At 37.3% G+C, this 22,001-nt stretch overlaps 1 protein-coding gene across 1 annotated transcript; it reads left to right on the top strand.

The window, feature by feature from the left end:
• The first annotated feature begins 101 nt into the window (after positions 1-101).
• On the top strand, positions 102-16,176 carry LOC140142865 (alanyl-tRNA editing protein Aarsd1-like). Its single transcript, XM_072164887.1, is given in 13 exon segments — positions 102-200; positions 3,270-3,398; positions 5,104-5,121; positions 6,320-6,461; positions 7,918-7,975; positions 8,962-9,118; positions 10,096-10,212; positions 11,195-11,325; positions 11,944-12,010; positions 12,163-12,236; positions 12,238-12,307; positions 13,386-13,480; positions 15,201-16,176. Coding segments are annotated over 13 exon segments (1,254 nt in total). The 5' UTR covers positions 102-143; the 3' UTR covers positions 15,340-16,176.
• Positions 16,177-22,001: the final 5,825 nt, after the last annotated feature.

Here is a 22,001-nt window from a genome sequence, read left to right as displayed (position 1 = left end):
GCAGATATAAATCATATTATATTTGATTGAGTCATCTTTAATTTCTTCATCTTGAATAAAATTTCTTTATGTATAATTTTCTTTACAATAACCTGTTATTCTTTAAATTTTATTCTTAAAATTTAGTAAAAATAGGTTTACCCATGATGCACTTTTCCAAAATGGCGTTCTACTGTCAGAAGCGCAGCTACGAAACAGAGGTAAAATCCTACGATTTAACATGTTTTAGCTCATGAAAGGCCCACAAAATCTACCCAGAATTTTTACTAATACTTATTATTTTAAATTCTGTGGCAGACCTTACTCTAACTGCACAATATATATACTGTGAGAGGTTAAAACAAACATAAATAAAAAGCAGACGCCGTGTATACTTCCTTGTAGTGCAGAATTCGGAAGTATTATCCCAGAACTTCTGCTGTTTACAGTAAATAATTTCATTTGATTGAACACAGCTGCCATCAGCTGTACGTGATCTCAAGATAAAGTTTTCGACTTGTTCAGCGCGTATTATTTTGACAAGTCAAGGTATTCCACGCTTGATTGAAGTCAGCAGCAAGCATTAGGCAAAATAAAAAATAAACATGTTTCACGCCCCTCCGCTTCCTTTTTGAGGTTTCCTCAAATATATTTTTATTTTTTGAAATTCAGTTATAACTTTTCAAAAAATATGTCTAGGAAGTTGGAATGCTTTCTATAGCCTTGTTAAGATACAAGAAACATTTTAGGAAGGTTTTGTGATCATTGCCAATTGGAGGGGTGTAACTCTCAGAACAACAAATAAAAAAGGGCCTCCTCCTTTTTCCAGGCATTATTGCATACGCTAAAACAGCTCTAAATATGGGTATTTACATCAATTTTGCGATAAAAAATAGAAAATAAAAAGCCCCCTCCTCCTCCTTTTTTTCGAAAACCCGGACGTGAAACATGTTTTATTTTTTACTTGGCCTTATACGATTACGATTTACTAGATGGTTAAAACGCATAAAACTTACCTGAAGTGAATAGTATACAACACAATACTATCCAATCGTGAGTGTGTTGGAATTTTCATACTTCCGTGTTTATTAAAATGGCTGGACAAAAGTCCCTAGCTCTATAGACCCGGGATCTAGTTCTAGTTGGGTATGATTCAACACCCGTGCCGGGGAAAGACGAAATCGGGTGTGGTGTCTGCTATAGTAAGAATTCCAATTGAATGAACGCAGCTTTCAACAGCTGCACTCGATCCAACCGCGATCGTATATCGCGTATTTCAAACTACAACGCGAACGCACAACCTTGGATACAATGCTAACCAATCATGAGTGCGTTGGCATGGTTGGATTCACTTTCGCGTTACTCACCATGCTCACGCACAGTCACACACGCTGGCGTACATCACGCAGTGTACGCAAAAATTCGTCACACTATTAAAAGCTGCGTTCATTCAATTGGAATTCCCACTATAGTTCGCTTAGTTTTTGTCAAAGAAGAACGGCACTTGTTTACATTTTGAGAGCGTGCAGAGCGTAAACACAGAAGTGGGGTTTTGATTGGCTGAATCAATCGTCTGACAATCATAATAACAACAGTGAACAGACCGATAATCTGATTGGCCGATTTTGCGTCAAATCGTTGGTCGGCGCTCTTCGCGTATGTCACTCATTCAGGGCGCAGTGGGCGCTTGCGTCAATCTGAGCAAGGGACTGTCGTTCTTCAGAAACCCAGTGTAAAAGGTGAAGTGGTCTTTTAGCTGGTTCTTGAATACTTTGGGATCTTCGATGTTGGTTATTTCTTGAGGTAGATTATTCCTAGTCCGAATAATCAGACCCAGAACAAAATATTAATTTCTGACATAATCGTGTTCTGGGTCTGAACTGTTTTCATCCGAAATCTTGATGGCAAATTTGACAAAAGAAGCACATGGTCCTACTTCACAGTTTTTTAATCCCCTACCGGTATTCATGTTGCGTGAATCACTCTATTGTGGACCATCCTTTAGATACTTGAGTATTTGGACAAGCGGAACAGTTTTGACAGGCCCTTTGTCTACCTCTCTGTTTGTAAACAAACGAGGAGGTCGAAAATGTCCTCCTCGCCGAATACGAAAGTCAGCGTAATAGTAGGCCTACCGTACGGCACTAGATTATTCCAATCCAGTCTATGACGGTTCTTGGGATAAATGAGTATTTGTAGCAGTCTTTTGTGGGTTGAAGTTCTATTTTTTTCAAATCTTACAATTTTATAAATCCGCGTGCAGGCTTTAGTCCAGTCAAAGTGGGTTTTGATTCACCACTAATTGCAACAGAAATTTTTTCACTGATATAAATGTCAGAGATGGCCCCTGAACAGCATACAAAAAGTATACTAAAATATACTTGGTGGAAAGGTAGTTTTTGGCGGGAAAAGGTCATACAGGATTCAAATTTCAAAATCGCTCTAATCATTTAAAAACTATACCAAATTATTCCTCTAGTCATAAGGATTCAGAAAAAGTATAGTTTGCCATACCTGTGATGTACGGTTTTTGAGTTATAACCGAAAAGGTCAAAGTCAAATTATGTTGGGGTCAACAGAGGTCAAAAAACTAAAAATTGTCTGATTTTAACCAAAATGGTCTCAAATTGTTCGGCTTGCAAACATAATTCATTTAAAGAATATTTGCACTGTTTAGGTTGTTTAATTACATGCGTAACATCGAAAACTAGGTCGGGGTCAATAGAGTTCAATGGTCAATGACCTCTTTTACCTTGCTACCTAGGTAACGAAACATCCAAGATATGGCAAACTATTCTTATTTTGGAGTGTTTTTAAAGGACGAACACATTGAGACCATTTTTAAGGAGATCGGAACATTTTTTCAAAGTTGACCCACGTGGAGCCCAAAATTTGACCTTTGACCTTTTCGCTTATAACTGGAGAATGGTACATCGCAGATATGACAAACTATACTTTTTCTGAATCCTTATGACTAGAGGAATGCTTTGGTATAGTTTTTAAAAAAGATTAAAGCAATTTTGAAATTTGACCCTGTATGACCTTTTCCCGCCAAAAACTACCTTTCCACCAAGTATATTTCAGTATATTTTTGGTATGATGTTCAGGGGACATCTCTTAAATTTGTATAAAAGTGAAAAAAATTCTGTTGCAATTAGTGGTGGGTGACACCATTAATTTGTTTAGATTGACTGGACTACTTTGAGACATTTCTTTTTTGGCGCAATCACAATTTTAAAATTTAATTATAATATATAAAGTTAAAGAACAGCATGTTTATTTTTTCATAGTTCACTACAAAAGTTGTATCATGTACACCATCCGAGCTGAAGATAGTTACAAATGGCAAGAAAGAAATCATCAAAGGGTTTGAAATTATATTAGAAGATACAGTACTATTCCCAGAAGGGGGAGGCCAGGTAAGTATATCATGATGAAAAGATTTGAGTACCGGTATTGATAAAGATAAGACTACTGAAAGTTGATTCTTAGTTTCCCATCCTCCTCCCACACCCCTTTTTCAATTTGACCAAAACTTTCATTATTTTCATTAAAAAAATATCTGAAAATTGAGATGGAAATAATAAAAATTGAAACTCTCAAAATGTCTGAGATCCCCTGCTGATCATTCAGCCATTTATCTTAGTTGTAGGGGTAGAGGATTACTTCATCATGTTTCTAGTGATTACAAAGATTGCAAATTTCTTTTCATTTTAATAAAAACGAATTTAAATCTTTTCTTAAGCAATAAGCATTAATACCTGTTTTTGAGGTGGTCTTTCATCAACAATATTGATGAAAGTTTTGACAATAATGAAATTTTCCAAAATAATGAATAATGAAACCATGACCTCATATTTCACTAAAAAAATTGTGACAGGAAACGAATCATTTCATTTCATTAGCCTAATGCCAGCCTTCGTTTCATGCGTTTTTTGTTTCATTTTCCAATGGATTCTTTTTTGTTGTAATGTTAAAGAATTCTCTCGACAGATATTCATTTATAAATAAAAATAATTTTTTATTATTTGAAGAATAAACTCCATTGTTTTTCCTCATTAATTAACCCTAACACATCCGTCATGATCCGTGATCGTGTGTGTGGCATGGGGGGGGGGGTCTTAGGTTTGAATCCCGGTCCCGCCATGTGACTTCTAACTTTCTTCATCTTCTCCCATTTTTCGTTTCTTCTTTATTTTCTGATAGCAAAAAGCAGGGTTGGGTGTTAGGGTTAGATAACATGAATTTTCCTAGATTGAAGCCTATGTTAATTAATGCTATTTTAGACCATATGAAGTTGAGTTTTGTTATTTGATGGGCTAGTGCTTACAAACAGCCCAAAATCTTTACTATTTTATTTTCCCTATTTTGGCCCAATGCCCAAAACATGGGTGTTTTCTGGGCTAAAAAGGAAGATGCACAGGCATTATTGCTTATTTTCCTCTTCTATAGGATTTTTAAAAGGGATGTCCCCCATGGAAAAATTAGGTGGGACATTCAAAAAATGATGCCCTTCTTTTCTTGGAAAGTAAAATTCAACCAATTAGCTTAATTAGGTGCAAAATGACAAGAAAAAAGTCTGCAGGTAGTGAGATGTTCAACTTTGAAGTGCAGAACAGAATAGCAAAAAGGATTAATTTTGGGGAATATTGGTGATGTAACATTGTGCAAAACAGGGGTGTAGCTAGTTCTCTTTTGGGGGGGGGGAGGGATAATAAAATTTTCGGAACCAGAGATGAAAAAAAATTTACCTAGAATTATCGGTGGGATATACACACATACCATTGTTTTTAGAGAGGGGCAATTGGGGCAATGTGCATGCAAATATTTTGTACATGTATTTCACACAATTTGGACCATGATTGCGGTGATAAGGGTTTTATTGGGACTACACGCCCAATATTTCTGTATTTTACACTATTTTGGCCTATGACCAGGGTCTATAGGGCCCCTTGCCCCTTGCTGGCTATGCTACTGCAAAATCAGTACAAACTAACCTGTTTATATTTGCATATAATAATAGTTTAATATATTTTAATATTTCAACATGAAATATCAATTATTATCAATTATTTTAAAACTTCATTTCTTGTTTATCTTTTGCATAAACATCGGAAAATGCAGCCAGATGACAGAGGCACTGTGAGTAACATTTTTATTATTTCAGTACAATTAAACATTCAATATTGTTATTATTAACTTGAATTATTTCAGTCAATGTCAAACTGAAAGAATTATGTTGGCTTCCTATGGAATTATTAAAGTGGGCTTGATCCAGGGGCTTGATTCATTTATAAAGCTGGCAATACTAAACATTTAAAGCCATATTATAACATTTGCTATTATAACATTCAAAATTCTGGGTTTTTTTTACACAATTGTTATGTACTTTAGTAAACTAACATACCCTGCAAAAATCAAGACTTTTGCTGTAGTTTTGTCAAAATCCAAGATTTTGAATAAACTGTCTTAATAAGACGGTTTATTATTACGATGGAAATATCAGTTGAACGCGTACACAATGTGCATAACACAGCACATACATGCTGTGCGGGCAGTCGTGACATATCAAAAGAACTGACACGTCTCACGTTCAAATGAGCTGGTATTAAATAACAATTTTCTTTGTATTTGCCTTCTCTGTTTGGGCCAAATTAAAAGAGGACATATCTGACAGTGAAAACTTACATTTTATACCAAAAAAATACAATTCTATTTTTAATGGAAATGTTATAATATGGCTTTAAATGCCTGGGAATAGAACACAATTCTCCATCTATCAACTACATGTACTTTATTTGGTAATTTAGTTTTATGTCTTTAAGATATTGCTTTTGTTTTGTGTACATACTTTTTGTGAACAAATTTTAATCTTTAAACTTTCAGATAATTTTTGTGCATGGTATACATGTATGTTTGTATGTTGGTGTGAGGTGATTTATAATCTGTATTTAATATCAAAAGATTGTTTCCAAACCATGTTAAGTCCACAACCACATGTTTCTCATTTACTTGTGTGATACAATCACAATTACTTTGACAATTAAGTTTGACATTAGCAACAATGAGTTGTACTATCAGCAAGCCATTTATATTTACCACAACAATTCTGCTTAACAATATGCAGACTATAATTGTTGTCATTTGAGAACCAAAGGCCTCACACAGTATTGTTACCGTGCATCCTTCCACTGTTTGCTTTGAAATGGTGTATCCAACTGAAATTACTGTACATTTAGCATCACAACCCATTGCAATATCGCACAGGTAAATCAGAAACATGTGTTTGTGGACTTAACACGTTTTAGAACCAAGCTCTTCATATTTCTTTAAACAACAGGTAAATGACATTGAAGTATTGCGTATAACAAGGCGTGGGAGTGATGCTATCTTTTTCATGCAAACACCACTTGAAGCAGGTACCACAGTCAAGCAGGTTTTAGATTGGCAGAGACGATTTGATCACATGCAGCAACACTCAGGTAAATATTGCTAATTTTGTACATAACAGAAGAAAACTTTAAAACTGTTAATATGTGACACGATCTGGTCCATGGAGGCCAAAGGCGGCAAATTTGAAATTGAGATAAAGGCAAAAATATTATTATTATTATAATAAAGGATTAAAAAAACAATAGAATACATAAGAAAATAGACATCACACAACTTAAAAACTTAAAAACCAAGTTTTTTCAGTATATGATAGCATAATGTTTATATGGAAGTAATTATAGTAACTCAATTTTCAAAAATGCATCATTTGGCCTCCATGGACCAGATCATGCCACATAATTATAACCTTTTGTACCAGAAAAACTGGTTAACCACCACCAGTGTTTTATTTGTAATTCTCCATCACCAGGGAGGTGGGGTTGGACACTCATCACTCCCGATTCCAGAAAAATACAGCACTAATTTTTTTGGATTAAAAAAATTCCTGTTTTGCCAAATGCAAAATAATCCACCATTGGGGTGCAAGCGGGCAGGTCAGGGTGAGGGGGCAATAGGACACATCAGTATACCTGGAGCCCAAATCATAACAAATTTTAAAGGTAATGTCTAGTTTTGATAAAATGTCCAGGAATTGTTGATAAATTTTGAAAATATTGGCTACAATGAAGCAAATTTGGGCTATTGGTCTAAACATTTTTGAAAAATGACCCATCCATACACCACTAAATGACCTTGAAAGAAGGGACATTGATAAACCAAATGGCTGAGAATGCCTCCCCTCTCCATGTTTGCAGAAATTGCAATGGCAGCAGCATATCATTGTATCATGGTCATTTGTACTGAATACCCTCAATGTCCAGGTACAGCCCTACACACGCACCCCTGTTTGTAAATGCGTTCAAACGAGGACCACGCAAACACACCAGACAACTTACTATCCAACTGAGACCTGTCCTATACCCGCTATGGGGGACCTATCTTATATGCTATCTTATATGCATATTTGCATCATTTACGTCATCCTGGACATAGTTTCAAACCGAGGACGCCCCTCGCTTGGAGGTGTGTCCTCGTTTTTTACGGTGTGTATCCATATGTAGGTCCTCGTTTGACGGCATTTACAAACGCACCTCCCCCCTGCTTGTGCACCCCACACACACCCCTCACACCTACATACCCACCCCTGACCTATTACACCTGTCAAGTGTGATTCCCCAGTTGCATGTGTCTGTCAAAACATCCCTATTAAATTGTCAGACAAAATTTGATAAAGTTCACGCCAAAGTGAGAACATTTGCAAGCCAACTGGGGATAGTATATAAAATACAACATGTTTTGAGGGGAAGTACCAGGTAGTCAAAACTACTAGCCACGATGTGTTGGGTGATTTGACTACTTCCCGATGCGTATCATAAATTGTATAATAGACACAAAGATAAATAACAAATAAAATGCTATGCTTTTGAATTGCTATGTGTTTTGCAGGTCAACATCTCATCACAGCTATTGCATATAACAAATATGGATGGAAAACAACATCATGGTAAGTGTCATCAGTTTGTCTATAATACTGCGCATGTATTGGTGTTATGCTTGTTGTGGCGACTGTGGTTCTCACGTAACTTTGGTTCTGTGCCGTAGTGCGACTGCCTACCGGCCCGTTGTGGCAAGATCGCGCTCTGAAGTTTTTAAAATAACATATGCGATCAAAAGGGTCAATTTGGACACAACTAGACCATCTCAATGCAGCAAGACCCCAACCACCAGTCACTCACCAGCACCCTGACAGAACTGATAATTGAGCCTTGTTTCTATTGTTGTTCCTGGTTTCTATTGTTTGGAGTTCTACCACCAATTCTGCCAAGGTGATGGCCCGGTAATGGTAGTCAACTGGGAGTTGGATTTTAAAGCCATCCCCAAGCCTCTTGTTGAATTTGTGTAAAAACACTGATAGAGCTAATTTCTTCTCTCAGTATCAGAACAATGTTCGACTTTTCAGACATAACTGAATTAGAGCTGACATATACATGAAAGTTAATCATTATTGGGGATTTTAATTTTTATTCTATTACCTCCACGACCCATTATTCAAAATCGCGCACTGTGATTTGTTGAACGCGTCACGTGAGAGCCCATTATTCTGCAATAATGGGTCGAAAGCGCCGAACACATTCTACGCACAGCATCACGCTTTGGTTACGCGTGCAATATTTCAGCGACACGCGCTGTCACTTACGAGCACGCGCTCCACCTTGAAGTAAACAACTTAAAATATTTGTGCCAAAAAATGATATTTTCTCTATAAATCGCACTATTTTATGGTAATAGAATAGAAATAAAGGGTGCAGCATTATCCTTTACATAAATAATGTGTCTCGGCAGTATAAGCGTTTAAATAATGGGTTCGGCCGCGCCTCACCCATTATTTACGCTTTTACTGCCTCGGACACATTATTTGGGTGTAAAGGATAAAGCATTACCCTTTATTTCTTAAATATTGTGTTATCTGCCTTTTCATAATTCTACCAGGGATTTAGGAAAAGATAAGTCTTTTATTGAATTAGACACAGCCAAAATTGACAGCAAGCAGCTTGGTGAGCTTGAACCTGAAGTGAACGAGGCGATACGTAAAGCCATACCAATGACTCCAAGATGGGTTGAAGTTGGCTCACCTGAACTGGCTGAGGTAGGAATGTACTAATAAAGTTTGAAAGTACTGTCACGGAGGTATAAGTGCGTTAGTGTTATAGACCTGACGGGGAAGTCCTCTTTTGGTCTATACACTAGCGCGCTCGCCTCTTAAACCCAGGGTCGTGGGTTCGAGTCCCGGCAGGACCGGAAGTGGCTTGAGGAGGCGCAGGATATTCCGTGAGGGGTTTGTGACAAAAATGGTGGGGGGGATCCACCCATCGGAAAGGGTTAGGCGTTCACAAAATGGCTGGCCGAGTATGCCTTGTATCAAGGACGACCAGTCTGGCCGAGTATGCCTTGTATCAAGGACGACCAGTTTAAACAGAGAGGAAGTAAGGCGGCGAGGACGCGCCTTACGAGGAGGGGGGAGCATGTCACGGAGGTATAAGTGCGTTAGTGTTATAGACCTGACGGGGAAGTCCTCTTTTGGTCTATACGCTAGCGCGCTCGCCTCTTAAACCCAGGGTCGTGGGTTCGAGTCCCGGCAGGACCGGTAGTGGCTTGAGAGGCGCAGGATATTTCCGTGAGGGGTTTGTGACAGTACAATGTATGGATTCAAAAATATGTGCTATTGAATTTCCCATCTTCTCCTGCAGGTTAGAACGACGGATTACCAGAAGATTATGTGCAGGGGTAGACCTGTACGCACGTTTTTTACACTTTTTTGGACAAAAAAGGTCCACATTTTGGGAAGAAAATCCACTTTTCACAAAATTGCCCCCTTGCCCCGAAAAAAGTCCACTTTTTCAAAATCAGCACCCCCCCCACCAAAATGAAATCCTGCGTAAGGGCCTGTGCAGGGGTGTAATTTTGTCAAATTATGTGTGAAACAAAATTGATGCTCACCAACTATCTTACAAGAATCATTTTAGTCTTCGAGTAGTATTTGCTGTAGGATTTATGTCTCGGATCTTTTATTCTAATTTTTGCATCTTAAACTTTATTTGTTCGATTTGCCATCTTCACGTGCAGGTGAGAACCAGAGGTTTACCAGATGACCATGTAGGTCTGGTTAGAATCGTTGATATAGAAGGTATAGAAGCCAATATGTGCTGCGGAACTCATGTCTCAAACCTTAGTCATTTACAGGTGAGAAAAATAATAGATGTGACTGGTGTGTTGTTGTTGACAGAAAATACACCTGGGTGGGGGGGGGGGCACTTAACACAAATGACCATACAGGTATGTTCCCTCGGAGAGACCCCTCTTTTTGGATTTCGCAGCTCCGAAAGACCTTGACCAAAATAGAACTCAGAAAGACTGTTGATTTTGATCATTTCAGCGCTAAAAGACTCCAAAACTGATCATTCCTCATATTTCTGGTTTTTTCCAGGTGATTTTCAACCAGAAAGCCAATAAAGACCTTTGATTTTGACTGTTCGCAGCTCTAAAAGTCCCCATTTTACTTGTTCGCAGCTCCAAAAGACCCCCTTTTACCGATACGCCATCAGCTCCCAAAGACCCACCTCAAAATTCAGGTGAAACATACCCACCAAATTTTTTAAATCCCCGAAATACATAACTATCTGAGTCAACAAAACACGGGGATTTATTATTGAATAATTGAAAGTACAATGGGGTAATGTGCAAAGACAATGAGCAGTTAATTCCTTGCCCAATTTCAATTTAGGTGGACACTGTCGGGAAAATAGCACCATTGATGTCACCTTGGGCCTTGGGCCTATAGTTAGAAACGGCACATCTCATAGCAGTGTACTTGTATAAGGCGGTCTTAATTTAATAGTTCGTCTCAAAGCCCTTAAGTTAAAAACCTAATGCGGAATGTGTTGTTTTTTTTTACTTAATTTTTTTTTTATCTGTGGGATGAGCTTTTTGACAAGAATAGACAACCTTTTCATCTCTCAAGGAGGTCACACTGTGGTCAAGGTGAAGAATTTTATTGAGATTTACGATTTAGGTTATTTTGAGATTTTTGTGTGGTGGATTTAGACAAATAAATAGCGGAAAAAATGAATAATGCGCAAAAAGCGGGGCGATTCTACTAATGCATGCGGGGGTTTTGAGAAGAACTATCAAATTAAGATGGCCTAATGTGTAATCAATTTTGCAGGCAATCAAGCTGCTAGGTGCAGAAAAGGGGAAGAAGGGTAAGACGAACCTGTACTTTCTTGCTGGTGACAGATTACTCAACTACTTGGCCAAGAGTTACAACAATGAAAAGCAGTTGACAAGTTACCTTAAGTAAGTGCTCAATAGGGTTTTAAAGTTTCTTATAGTTATACCAAGGGCTTAAAATAAAGCTAAATGTTCATTGCCCGTATGAAATCTCACGTGCACCCTCCTGCAGTCGCATTTAAATAAAGGCACTTAATTTAATGCCCACGTGACCAGATGGGCGCTGACATTACAGCGTCTAGACAGGATGTCTGGAAAAGGGACCTTTGGCACAGCGGGTGGTCTTCCTGTGTATTTCAATTGGAAACACGGGATGCATGTCCAAATTTGTCATTTTTTTGCAACTTTGTAGTATTATTGTAAGAGTTTCCGTTGATAACTTTTTTTTCCGTCGACCAAAACAAAATTTAGTTCTTGAAAACATACTAAATAAACAGAATCCCCATGTATAATTAAGTTGCTTATTAAATTTTCATGATTATTGGATGATTTTGATGATATTTGTCTGAAAAATTCCTATCTCTTAGCATTGTAGCACATCTACTTGGTCACTTGGTGGTCTTGGTATGGTGGCGCCCATGGGTCACATGGGCATTAAATTTAGTGTCTTTTATTTAGTACCCTATGGTAACTGTCCTGACTGCACCTACTGCATCTGCTCATCTGTCCCTTTTGCCCTTTCAGGTGTGGTCCTGATGAACATCCCCAAGCTGTTGAAAGAATACAGAAAACACTGAAACAAACCAACAAGGTAAGATAATGAAAACCAAGCACATGGTCCTGGGTTCAAACCCTGGCATTTGTTGATATAGCAGGATATTTCCAAGGTCTATTAAGTACGCGATACATGTTTCTTTTGCCGCTTTAGTATCTGGATCAATAATCATGTTCTTTGTCATACAGGAAAAGACCTTACTACTGCGTGAGCTGGCTGTCTTGGAAGCATATAGGTACAAGACTCAGCCTAATAGAGACCAGTATTGTGTTTACATAAAAAGAAGCAGATTCAGAATTCATTAACATGGTAGCCAATGAGATTGGAACAGAGGTATGTAATAATAATGATTATCCAAGGGTTGCCAACTGGTATGGTTTTCTCATATTTTGTATGGGAATCAGTAAAGAATACGAGAGTATAGATTTTTCTCCTAAAGTACTTTTTTTAAAGTTCGATATATATGTATTAAAAGTAAAGCTATTTATTTTCCACCATATTCATAACGGCCAATATCGAGTGTAGAAGGTTGAAGTTGACCAATTAGAGGTTAATAACTGCGCATTGGTTATATGGAGGGCGTTGTGAGAAAATCTAAACATTTTGCCTTTGGAACTGAGGAATATCCTGAGGGGCGCAGCCCCGAAGGATATTCCGAGGTCCAAAGTATAGTATGTTCTCATATGCTTTCTGTTAAACAGTATACAAATATTGACTGCTATGAGGGGCACAGTTAAAATTATAGGCCCGAGGTGATGTCAAAACCATGACTATGCCCGAAGCGAAGCTGAGGGCATAGTCATGGTTTTGACATCATCGAGGGCCTATAATTTTAACTGTGTCCCGAATATTAAGCAGTCAATATTTGTTTTATATACCAAATCTTGAGATTCTTGCCATCTGTTTGGTTAAAAGCATCGATTTTGGGAAGAGAAATTAATAGTTTCAAGGCGAACGGCACAGATCATTACAATCTGCGATATCTGCGTAATTATAGCGCGAAAACATTAACACGCGTCGTAATATCATTTTACGCTGGGAACAACGCACACGCAAAACTATGCCCCGGGAATAGTTACTTTTGCGGGCATAGTCAAAACTATGCCCGCTCTTTTAACCAATCAGATGACGGGAATCTTTAGATGCAGTATATAAAAAGTAATAGAGAATACCATATTGTTAATTTGTTTGTATAATCACCCCGGGGCATTGCATTTTTCCAGATGGGGGCATTTATTAAAAGTGAATTTCAGTGAACAAACATCCAAAATCGACTCCTTTTGGAAAATGCAATCCCCCGGCGTATAGAGGAAATACTGCAGATGGAATAGTTGCCAACATGTATGCTCCATAATAATATGTTAAGGCATAGTTATTTGAATCCATTCTTCTTTTTTCCCCCAAATTGCAGAATGCATTGATGTTGTTAACAACGGGAGATGAGAAAGGAGCTGGTCTCTTTCTCATAGGTGGTCCCAAGGAAATAGTGGAAGAGGCTGCACCTAGGTGAGTAAGGCTAATCTCAATTCCAATATAAAGTATTAATAAAAGTTATTATTTATTATGATAAATAATTTTATTCTGTGTTCCTAGATGAAACCTACCATACAGGTAAGTAAGATTTCAATTGTAATCAAATGCAATAATAAAGTAATGTTTGTAAAGAAGGGCCAGAAACATGTATTTTGAGTGAGTTTTTGAACGTTTGGGTTCAATATGTCAGTAAATGTGTGATTTTTGGAAAGCCTGTGTCTTGCCCTCTTTTATTACCAAATAATTAAAGGGATGACAAAAGAGTTCAATTTAGAATAATATTTCAACCTTCAGTAAAATATACTGAATGCTTATATTTTGGTTGGCCCTCAAGTTCGGTCGTGACGTCAATGCTTCTTTTTTTACATTTGTGCCACAAGCGTCCCGATAAATCGCCATATAGCGTGCATGTACTATCTGCCCAATTAACTCTAGCTGCATTTGATACTGCGACCAGAGAAATACGCAGCTATGTCACTACTGCAATGGAGTAGCATCAAACGTTACACTACTATATAGTATAGGATACATAATTATACAAAGTAAATGCACATGTTTAAGGGATCTAGAATAAGCGTTTATGGCGTTTCGACAGTATTTTTTGTGGGACATAAGAGCACCTCAGACCTATCGAATTGCATTCTGAATACGAAGCATGTCTTTCTGATATCAAATAATTTTCATTTTTTGAAATTACAATATAATACAAATTTTATGACAAATTATTAAAATTTGATATTTTTCAAATTTTTGATATATAACAGTCCTCGAAATAAATTTTATAAATCTAATGATATATTCTTAAAGTGTATGTAGCTGGGAGGAAAAGCCGACGATCAATTGAAAATGTTGACCTTTTATATTGGAGATATGGATTTTTTCCCCAAAAGACCTTTTTTTGTTGGTGTTTTGGGAAAAAATCCATATCTTCAATACGAAAAGGTCAAAATTTTCAATTGATCGTCGGCTTTTCATCCCACCTACATACACTTTAAGTATAAATCATCAGATTTATAGAGTTTACTTCAAGTACTGTTAAATATCAAAAATATCAATTTTAATGATTTGCCATAAAATGTGTATTACATTGCTAATTTCAAAAATTAAAATTATTTGATATCAGAAGGACATTCTTCGTATTCAGAATGCAATTTGATATGTCTGATATGCTCTAATGTTCCACAATAAATACTGTCCAAACGTTCATACCCCTTCCCTTAAGGGAGTAAAAAAAGTCTGGCAAGGCACCATCATATCAGTGATCCTTCTGAAAGAATACAAATATTCAGGAGGGGATACTTGAATTATTTTTGACAGGCAGATTCAAAACCCTATCGAGAATGGTAGTTTTTCCTCAAAAAATTGCTAAATTGTGCTCTTTTTGGGCAAAACATGGACCCATTTCAGCATTTGTATGGACCTTTGGTAAAAATCAACCCCATTTTTGCAGTTTTTTTGGATGGTTTTTCAAACATGTCTGTGGATTTTCTGTAATTAGGGATTTGTGAAAAAGATCCCCATTTGGCTGGCACATCCCGTATACTTCAACATGATGGGCCTATCTTGCTTACAAAAATACATCAATCTGATTTTAGACAATTTTTTTAGATTTTTTGATTTAGCACTGGTAGCACATAACTGATGCCTTAAAAAATGATCATTTTCTAATCTGACTTTTTCTCCTATGATACAGAATTGCAGCGGAGTTGGAAGGGAAAGGCGCATGCAAGAATGGACGATACCAAGGGAAAGCATGCAAGATGGCAAAACGACCCAAAGCGGAAGAAATACTCCGAGAATATGTCAACAGAATGCAAACCTCAGAACAATAACAATCTTAGAACAATGACATTCCATAAAATGGTAACAATGGTGTTACATTTTATTTATTAATTTTAATTCGAAGACAAAATGAAGAATGCTTATAACATGGTCAACTTCATCAATGCAAGAGTAATTATTATTATTTATTATTTAACTCATTTGATAAGCATTTTTAACATTATGACCTTCTCAGAGCACAATAGGCTCTTGCCAGGGTGTTAGCTAGCCACCCATCATTTTGGCCAGTTTTTTTGCTCCTGCGACACAGGCAAAATTAATGCCTGGGATATTATGCTAAATTTTAAAAATAATGCTTGAATAAGTTCTGTGAACTCAAAACAAGACCAGACAAATAAATCAAGGCAGCTATTTGAACTGACTGAACCCCCAGAAAGGGTAGGGATCTGTTTGATGTTTTTAGGGTCAAATTTTGGACAGGCAGTTTCCTTGATAATGATGGGCACTTATCAAAATCCTAGCTTAGACTCTGATCTTGCCCATCCTTACTCTTTCTTTAGCTTCAGTCACACTTGATGTGTACAATTCAAGCATGAAAATCAGAAAAGCGTACAGAGTGGTGTAGCCAAAGGGATATTTGTTAGAATTAGTAATTGCTCAACCATTTTTTTTCTGGCAAAATCGGATGTATACAAAAAATTGTAAATAATGATGAAGGGGAAAAAATGTATTACCAATAACATCTGTACCTCCTCATATAGGATATCTTCCACAAATGTGTGTCTCATCTCAAGATTTGAATCAGTGCGTTTATATGTGGTTGCATCGGTGGCTTACTGACAAATCACATGTGTATTTCGCCCCGCAGGAGTAGGTTAACTCTTACGATTTGAGACAAGACACAAAATAGGCAGGGTCTTATCTAGAAATTGAGGTTTGCCCATCATTTGAATAAAATTGCCTGTCCTAATTTGACCTTTAAAACATTTACCAGACTTCTACAGTCCATTGGGGGTTCAAAGAGTTCAAATATGTGTTGCTATGGCATTGTTTTGCAAATCTGGTCTACTAAAAAGGTCAATAGTCTTTCTCAACACCTATAATTATAATGTTGCATCTGTCAAAGGCATTCATTTTGTCCATCCCAGGAGCAAATTCCCCATCTAAAACGACGGACAGGTGGCTAGCTAATACACCAACTCTATTATAAAGTATAGGCTCTTGGCCGCCATCTAACCAATCCAGTATGCTTTGAATAGAGATTTTTAACACCAAAATTCACTGAAATCAGAAATGTCCCATGGCTGAAGCCATGCTGTCACTCAAGCTCCCTGTCCCATCATCATGGTTACTTTGAGGCTTCATTGCCAAATTTGGAGTTAAAATTCAGGGATGTAAGTTTTCATGCTTTTGCCTGAATTCAGGCTTGTTTGTTGTCTAGATTTACTCAATTTCTTTTATTTTCAGCCCGTTTTAGGGCCATTATGGTAATTTTTATGCTGGTTATGCTTTTTGTCAAAAGTTGACTTTCATCCCTGAATTTGCACATTGAGTCATACAACATCAGTCTGACTGTCATTCTCTCAATATTCTATTCTCTAAAGACCTGGCTGCATAGGTATAGAAAGAGGGTACATTAGCACTCGCACGTCAAAGTTATAATTTTACTTACTTGAAGGAGCCGGTATGTGCGGCAATAGTGAAACGGTATAAGCCATACCACTTGCTTTGGTGTGTGGGGGTGGGTTGGAGTGGGGTGTATGGGGGTGTGGGATGGTTTCAGTGTGCATCGTTTTGTGAGTGGGGTGTATGTGGGGAGTGTTGGGGTGCTTGGGATGTGTGTTCCTGAAAGATTGTGTGTGTGCTTATGTGTGTTTAACGGCCCAGGGTACACATATATGGCAATTTATATGTATTTACGTGATTCTTCATAAGAATATGCTTGAATTTTGGCCTCAATATGTTAAAATTACATTTAAAAAATAGATGTATAAACTCTAGGGATGTGAGAGCGAGAGTTTCTGTAAATTTAGTAATTTTAATATTCTTAATCGACCATTGGCAATGCGTAAGCATGGTAAGTTACCAATGACAAGCACAGATCCGATATTAATACACTATAAATCATACACTTCTGATCAATGAAGACATACAAAACTATGTTTGATGAGAAGTACAAACCTTCCCCTTTCCCTCCCCCATTCCCCCTCAACCAATGTTGAGGGGACTGGAGAGACAAATGTCAAAATTGCTCTCATCAACATTGAATTGGGGGAGAGGGGCAGTGATTTACAGTTATTATGCCAGAGTGTGCCAACATTACTTTTCTTTGATTGTGGATCCGCTCTGCTGATATTCACAACATAGAAATATTTAGATACTTTAAGGGATCTTTATATTCACAAACAAATATTTTAGGTGAAATATATTTTAATTGTAAAAGTGGCGTATGCCTTATATAATGAGGAGATGACATGAATTATATGTCATGCAATTTTAAGTATCCATCAAGTTTTTATAAAATGAGTATTTATTTTTCTTAACATAAGATAACATATCAATGTTTGTGATTTATTCTGGAAATAAATTATAGAGTAAGTACACCAAGCTTCAAACTGCAGTTTCTTTTATTAATGTACTTTAAAAAATAACTTTTGGACAAGATCAAGTTTGGTGGCTTTCCCAACTTGAATCCCACCCAAAAGTGACCAGAACATTATGTGCACTCTAAGAGTAGGGGTGGGCAAATGAGAACATTTTTTGGAAATCTTTTATAAGACGAGTGGATTCTATGGCCATTTTGGCTGCTGAAACCGAATCCGGAAAGCTTTTTTGCGTAAAATGTATATATATGTTGGTTCAGTGGACTTTTTCAAAATGGCCGCCAAACCCCCATTTTTTTCGACATTTCGCCCCCAAAATGCCAAAATATGAACAACCATAGCTTGTAATAAGTCTTTTTATAAGTTTTTGAGGTCACCGAATTCAAATATAAACTAACCAGAGTGTTTCAAGCATTCAAATTGCCAGTAATCTGCAAAAAAATTCAAAATGGCCGCCAAAACGCCATTTTTTCGACATTTCGCCCCAAAATAGCAAAATATGACCAACCATAGCTTGTAATAAGTCTTTTTATAAGTTTTTGAGGTCACTGAATTCAAATATAAACTAACCAGAGTGTTTCAAGCATTCAAATTGCCAGTAATCTGCAAAAAAATTCAAAATGGCCGCCAAAACGCCATTTTTTCGACATTTCGCCCCCAAAATAGCAAAATATGAACAACCATAGCTTGTAATAAGTATTTTTATAGGTTTTTGAGGTCACTGAATTCAAATATAAACTAACCAGAGTGTTTCAAGCATTTGAATTGCCAGTAATATGCACAAAGTTAAAAACAAAATCTTCAAAATCGTACTTACAAAGCATTGATATGCATGTACATAAACAGAATATAATAATATGAGCAAGGGTTTTTGCAAACATTTACCAAAAGAACAATGATGACCTACATGAGCCACACAATGGAGTTAGCATTTAAGAAGCTCTTTTGGTAAGTGTTTTACCTACAAGGCAATATACAGTATGTAGTGTACAGTGTAATGAAAATCACAGCAGTTACAATGCATTCATCAAGAGAGTGTCAATGTCAGTGGAAACATTATCCTCTGGTCTCAGGGCATTTCTTATTGAAGCTCGCAGCTCATCCATACTAAACTTCTCCATTTTGAACTTGCCATCTGCTTTCACACGTCTCATTTGTCGAATGTCTGGGGCAATTGTCAGTCGCAGATAAGAAATTTCAGCTAATAGCTGATTCTCATTCAGCTCAGATAATGCTTCCAAGTTGTTGGGAGTCATGGGACCAACAATGCGTTTTGCATTTTTCCAGAACAGCCAAAGTTTTGCTTGCTCTCTTCTTCTTTAGATCCTCCTTCTTGCGCAGCGCTAACTTTTTTCACTGCATCAATGACTTCTTCATTTACAGCACCTTCAAGCCTATCTTTCCCTGATCTTGGATGTTCATTTCTTTCAACCATCAACTCATTCAAGTCCACCAGTTGCTGTCAAAGAAACCTTTCACTCCTGCCCATGTTCTATCTGCATTTCTTTCGTCACCCCTCTTGTCAATTCCTAGTATCTCCATCATCGGAAATATCATCAGCTCACCCATCTTTGAGTAGATATCTGAACAGCATGTGAACCAGTCATATTGGATAAATGTAGACACAGCAAGTACAAGCTTGTTACTATTGATGTCTACAACTGCATTGAAGAAGGCTTGAATTGACCCACGCCAGGTCAAATACTCATGGGCTAGTTCTGCTATTCTCCCAAATCTGTTAGCCATGAATCCTCTAAAGCCATCAGCTTTGAGCCCGTTATTTGCCATCCAGGACTTGAAGTCATTATACAATGACACAGAATGTTGTGCATGACTTGGAGATAACAGCTTAGCAATGGCAATCAAGCCCAGGGTGTGAATAGAAGAGCTCGGAGATGTAAAGATTCTTTCCCCTGCTGTGACTTCAAGTAGGTTACTTTATCAATCGCATGATCTACTCCAAGGATTATATGGGCACAACATTTCAGTATCTTACTTGGGTCTATACCGAGATTCCTCATGAGCACTTCACAGTCTCCAGTACGGTCGGACATCCAGAAGTCTATTTCAGATTTCAGTTCATCAACAGTTGAGTTAGCAAGTATAGCTAAACAGTTTAGTTTAAACTCGTAGGCTTTAGCTCCATCCTCACCAGTATGACTTACATTGTCCACATACCCTGTTGTCAGCGACTTTCTTTGGCCTGAAGGTCCTGCAATAGTGATATGGTCTGCTTTTACATCATAACGATGATGTCCTGCCGCCTTTGTCGTATCATCAAGCCCAACAGTTACAATATTGTCTCCTTTGTTAAGGATTTGTTGTGCAACATACTCCAAATTTTATAAGTGTCGCATTATTGCAATAAATTCAAACATCAGAGGTAAACGGTTCCTTTTGATTCATTCCATTAGGCCCTATTACTGACATGCATGCATCATCATGAATGGTTTGCTGATCTGCAAATTAAAAACTTCTTGAATTTATTGTTGTATGATGTTTTGAACATTTATGATTTTCAATCCTGTGTATTTCTAACATTTATTATTCTTTTTTTTTGTGGCATTTTTACTTATTATTTGGCGATATATTGCAGCTAACAGCAGACCAGAGCCCCCAATCAGGCTAAATTGTTTATATTTGAATTCACAGACCTCGAAAACATATAAAATGACACATCACATGTTATATTTGTTATTTTGGGGGTAATTTTATGGCGAAATGTCGGAAAAAAGGTGGTTTTTGGCGGCCATTTTGAATTTTTTGCAGATTACTGGCAATTCAAATGCTTAAAACACTCTGGTTAGTTTATATTTGAATTCAGTGACCTCAAAAAGCTATAAAAAGACTTATTACAAGCTATGGTTGTTCAAATTTTGGCATTTTGGGGGCGAAATGTCGAAAAAAATGGGGTTTGGGCGGCCATTTTGAAAAAGTCCACTGAACCAACATAGATATACATTTTATGCAAAAAAGCTTTCCGGATTCGGTTTCAGCAGCCAAAATGGCCATAGAATCCACTCGTCTTAAATTTTTTTTGTCATTTGCCCACCCCTACTAAGAGTAAGACTCAACCCCAAAATGACCAGAACACACATGCAGTCTAAGACTCAACATGTTGATCCAAACAGCTGCAACCATATACATGTATATCATTTTTACTCCGATGTGGCAGTGAAGTCAGTACATATTTCATTAGGCCCAGCTTCAAACGCTAGTGTTCGCGCAATACGCTGGCATACACATGCACACGTTTAAAAACACCTCATAGATGTGTGCATGATCAGCTCCCTCAATGCGCTGATGTCACTGCCACATCAGGGTGCAAAATAGTATAGTGGCAAATACTTCAGCCTTCGAGACCGCCCAGGTAGAGTATAGATTCAACTTATTTGCAAAAAAAATAAGGCAGCGTATATTCTCATTATTATTTAATATATAATTGAATACCTGAGTGGAAGAAGGGCCGAACTCCATCAAAACTGTTTTTGAGATATTAAGAAAAAACTTTTTGGAAAAGTTTTATAGACAGAATGTTTTCATCTTCAGGGGACCTTTAATACATGGACATACAATATTACATACATTCGAAATTATATATGATGTTTCCATGGCAACGGTACAGGTCTTAATACAAGCTGGAGTTGGGCCCTTCTTCCACTAATATACTGCAAGTGCCAGTTCCATAAGCAGATGTGTCATAAATAGCTACAGAAATTTGACAATTATCCATTAATTGCACAAGTAGGAGCATGTAATATGTTAGCAAGAAAGTTTATTGTAGCGAAAAGCAGATTTCATGAATGAACAAAATTCCTCTTTAATCTAATATTTGTGGAAGAAGGGCCCAACTCCATGGAGTTGGGCCTTTCTTCCATGAAAACCATGATTAAGTGTACGTGTAAGACTACTTAGAGAGTGGATTTTGGCTCATCTTACACACACAAGGAAGAACAGACTGCAGGTTATTAAATGCTGGGTCTAACTCATTTTGGTAAAAAATTGGAGTTGGGGCCCTTCTTCCACTCAGGTATTCAATTGGCTGCTAAGACAAAAAGGGAGAGGGTAGGCAATCATGATCAATTGAGATTTCCTGAGTGGTGAAGTGG

Source organism: Amphiura filiformis, chromosome 20 (assembly GCF_039555335.1).
Source record: "Amphiura filiformis chromosome 20, Afil_fr2py, whole genome shotgun sequence".
In the NCBI taxonomy this organism is placed as follows: Eukaryota; Metazoa; Echinodermata; class Ophiuroidea; order Amphilepidida; family Amphiuridae; genus Amphiura; species Amphiura filiformis.
The sequence above is the reverse complement of the archived record's forward strand: the minus strand, read 5'-3'. Positions and strand labels throughout refer to the sequence as shown.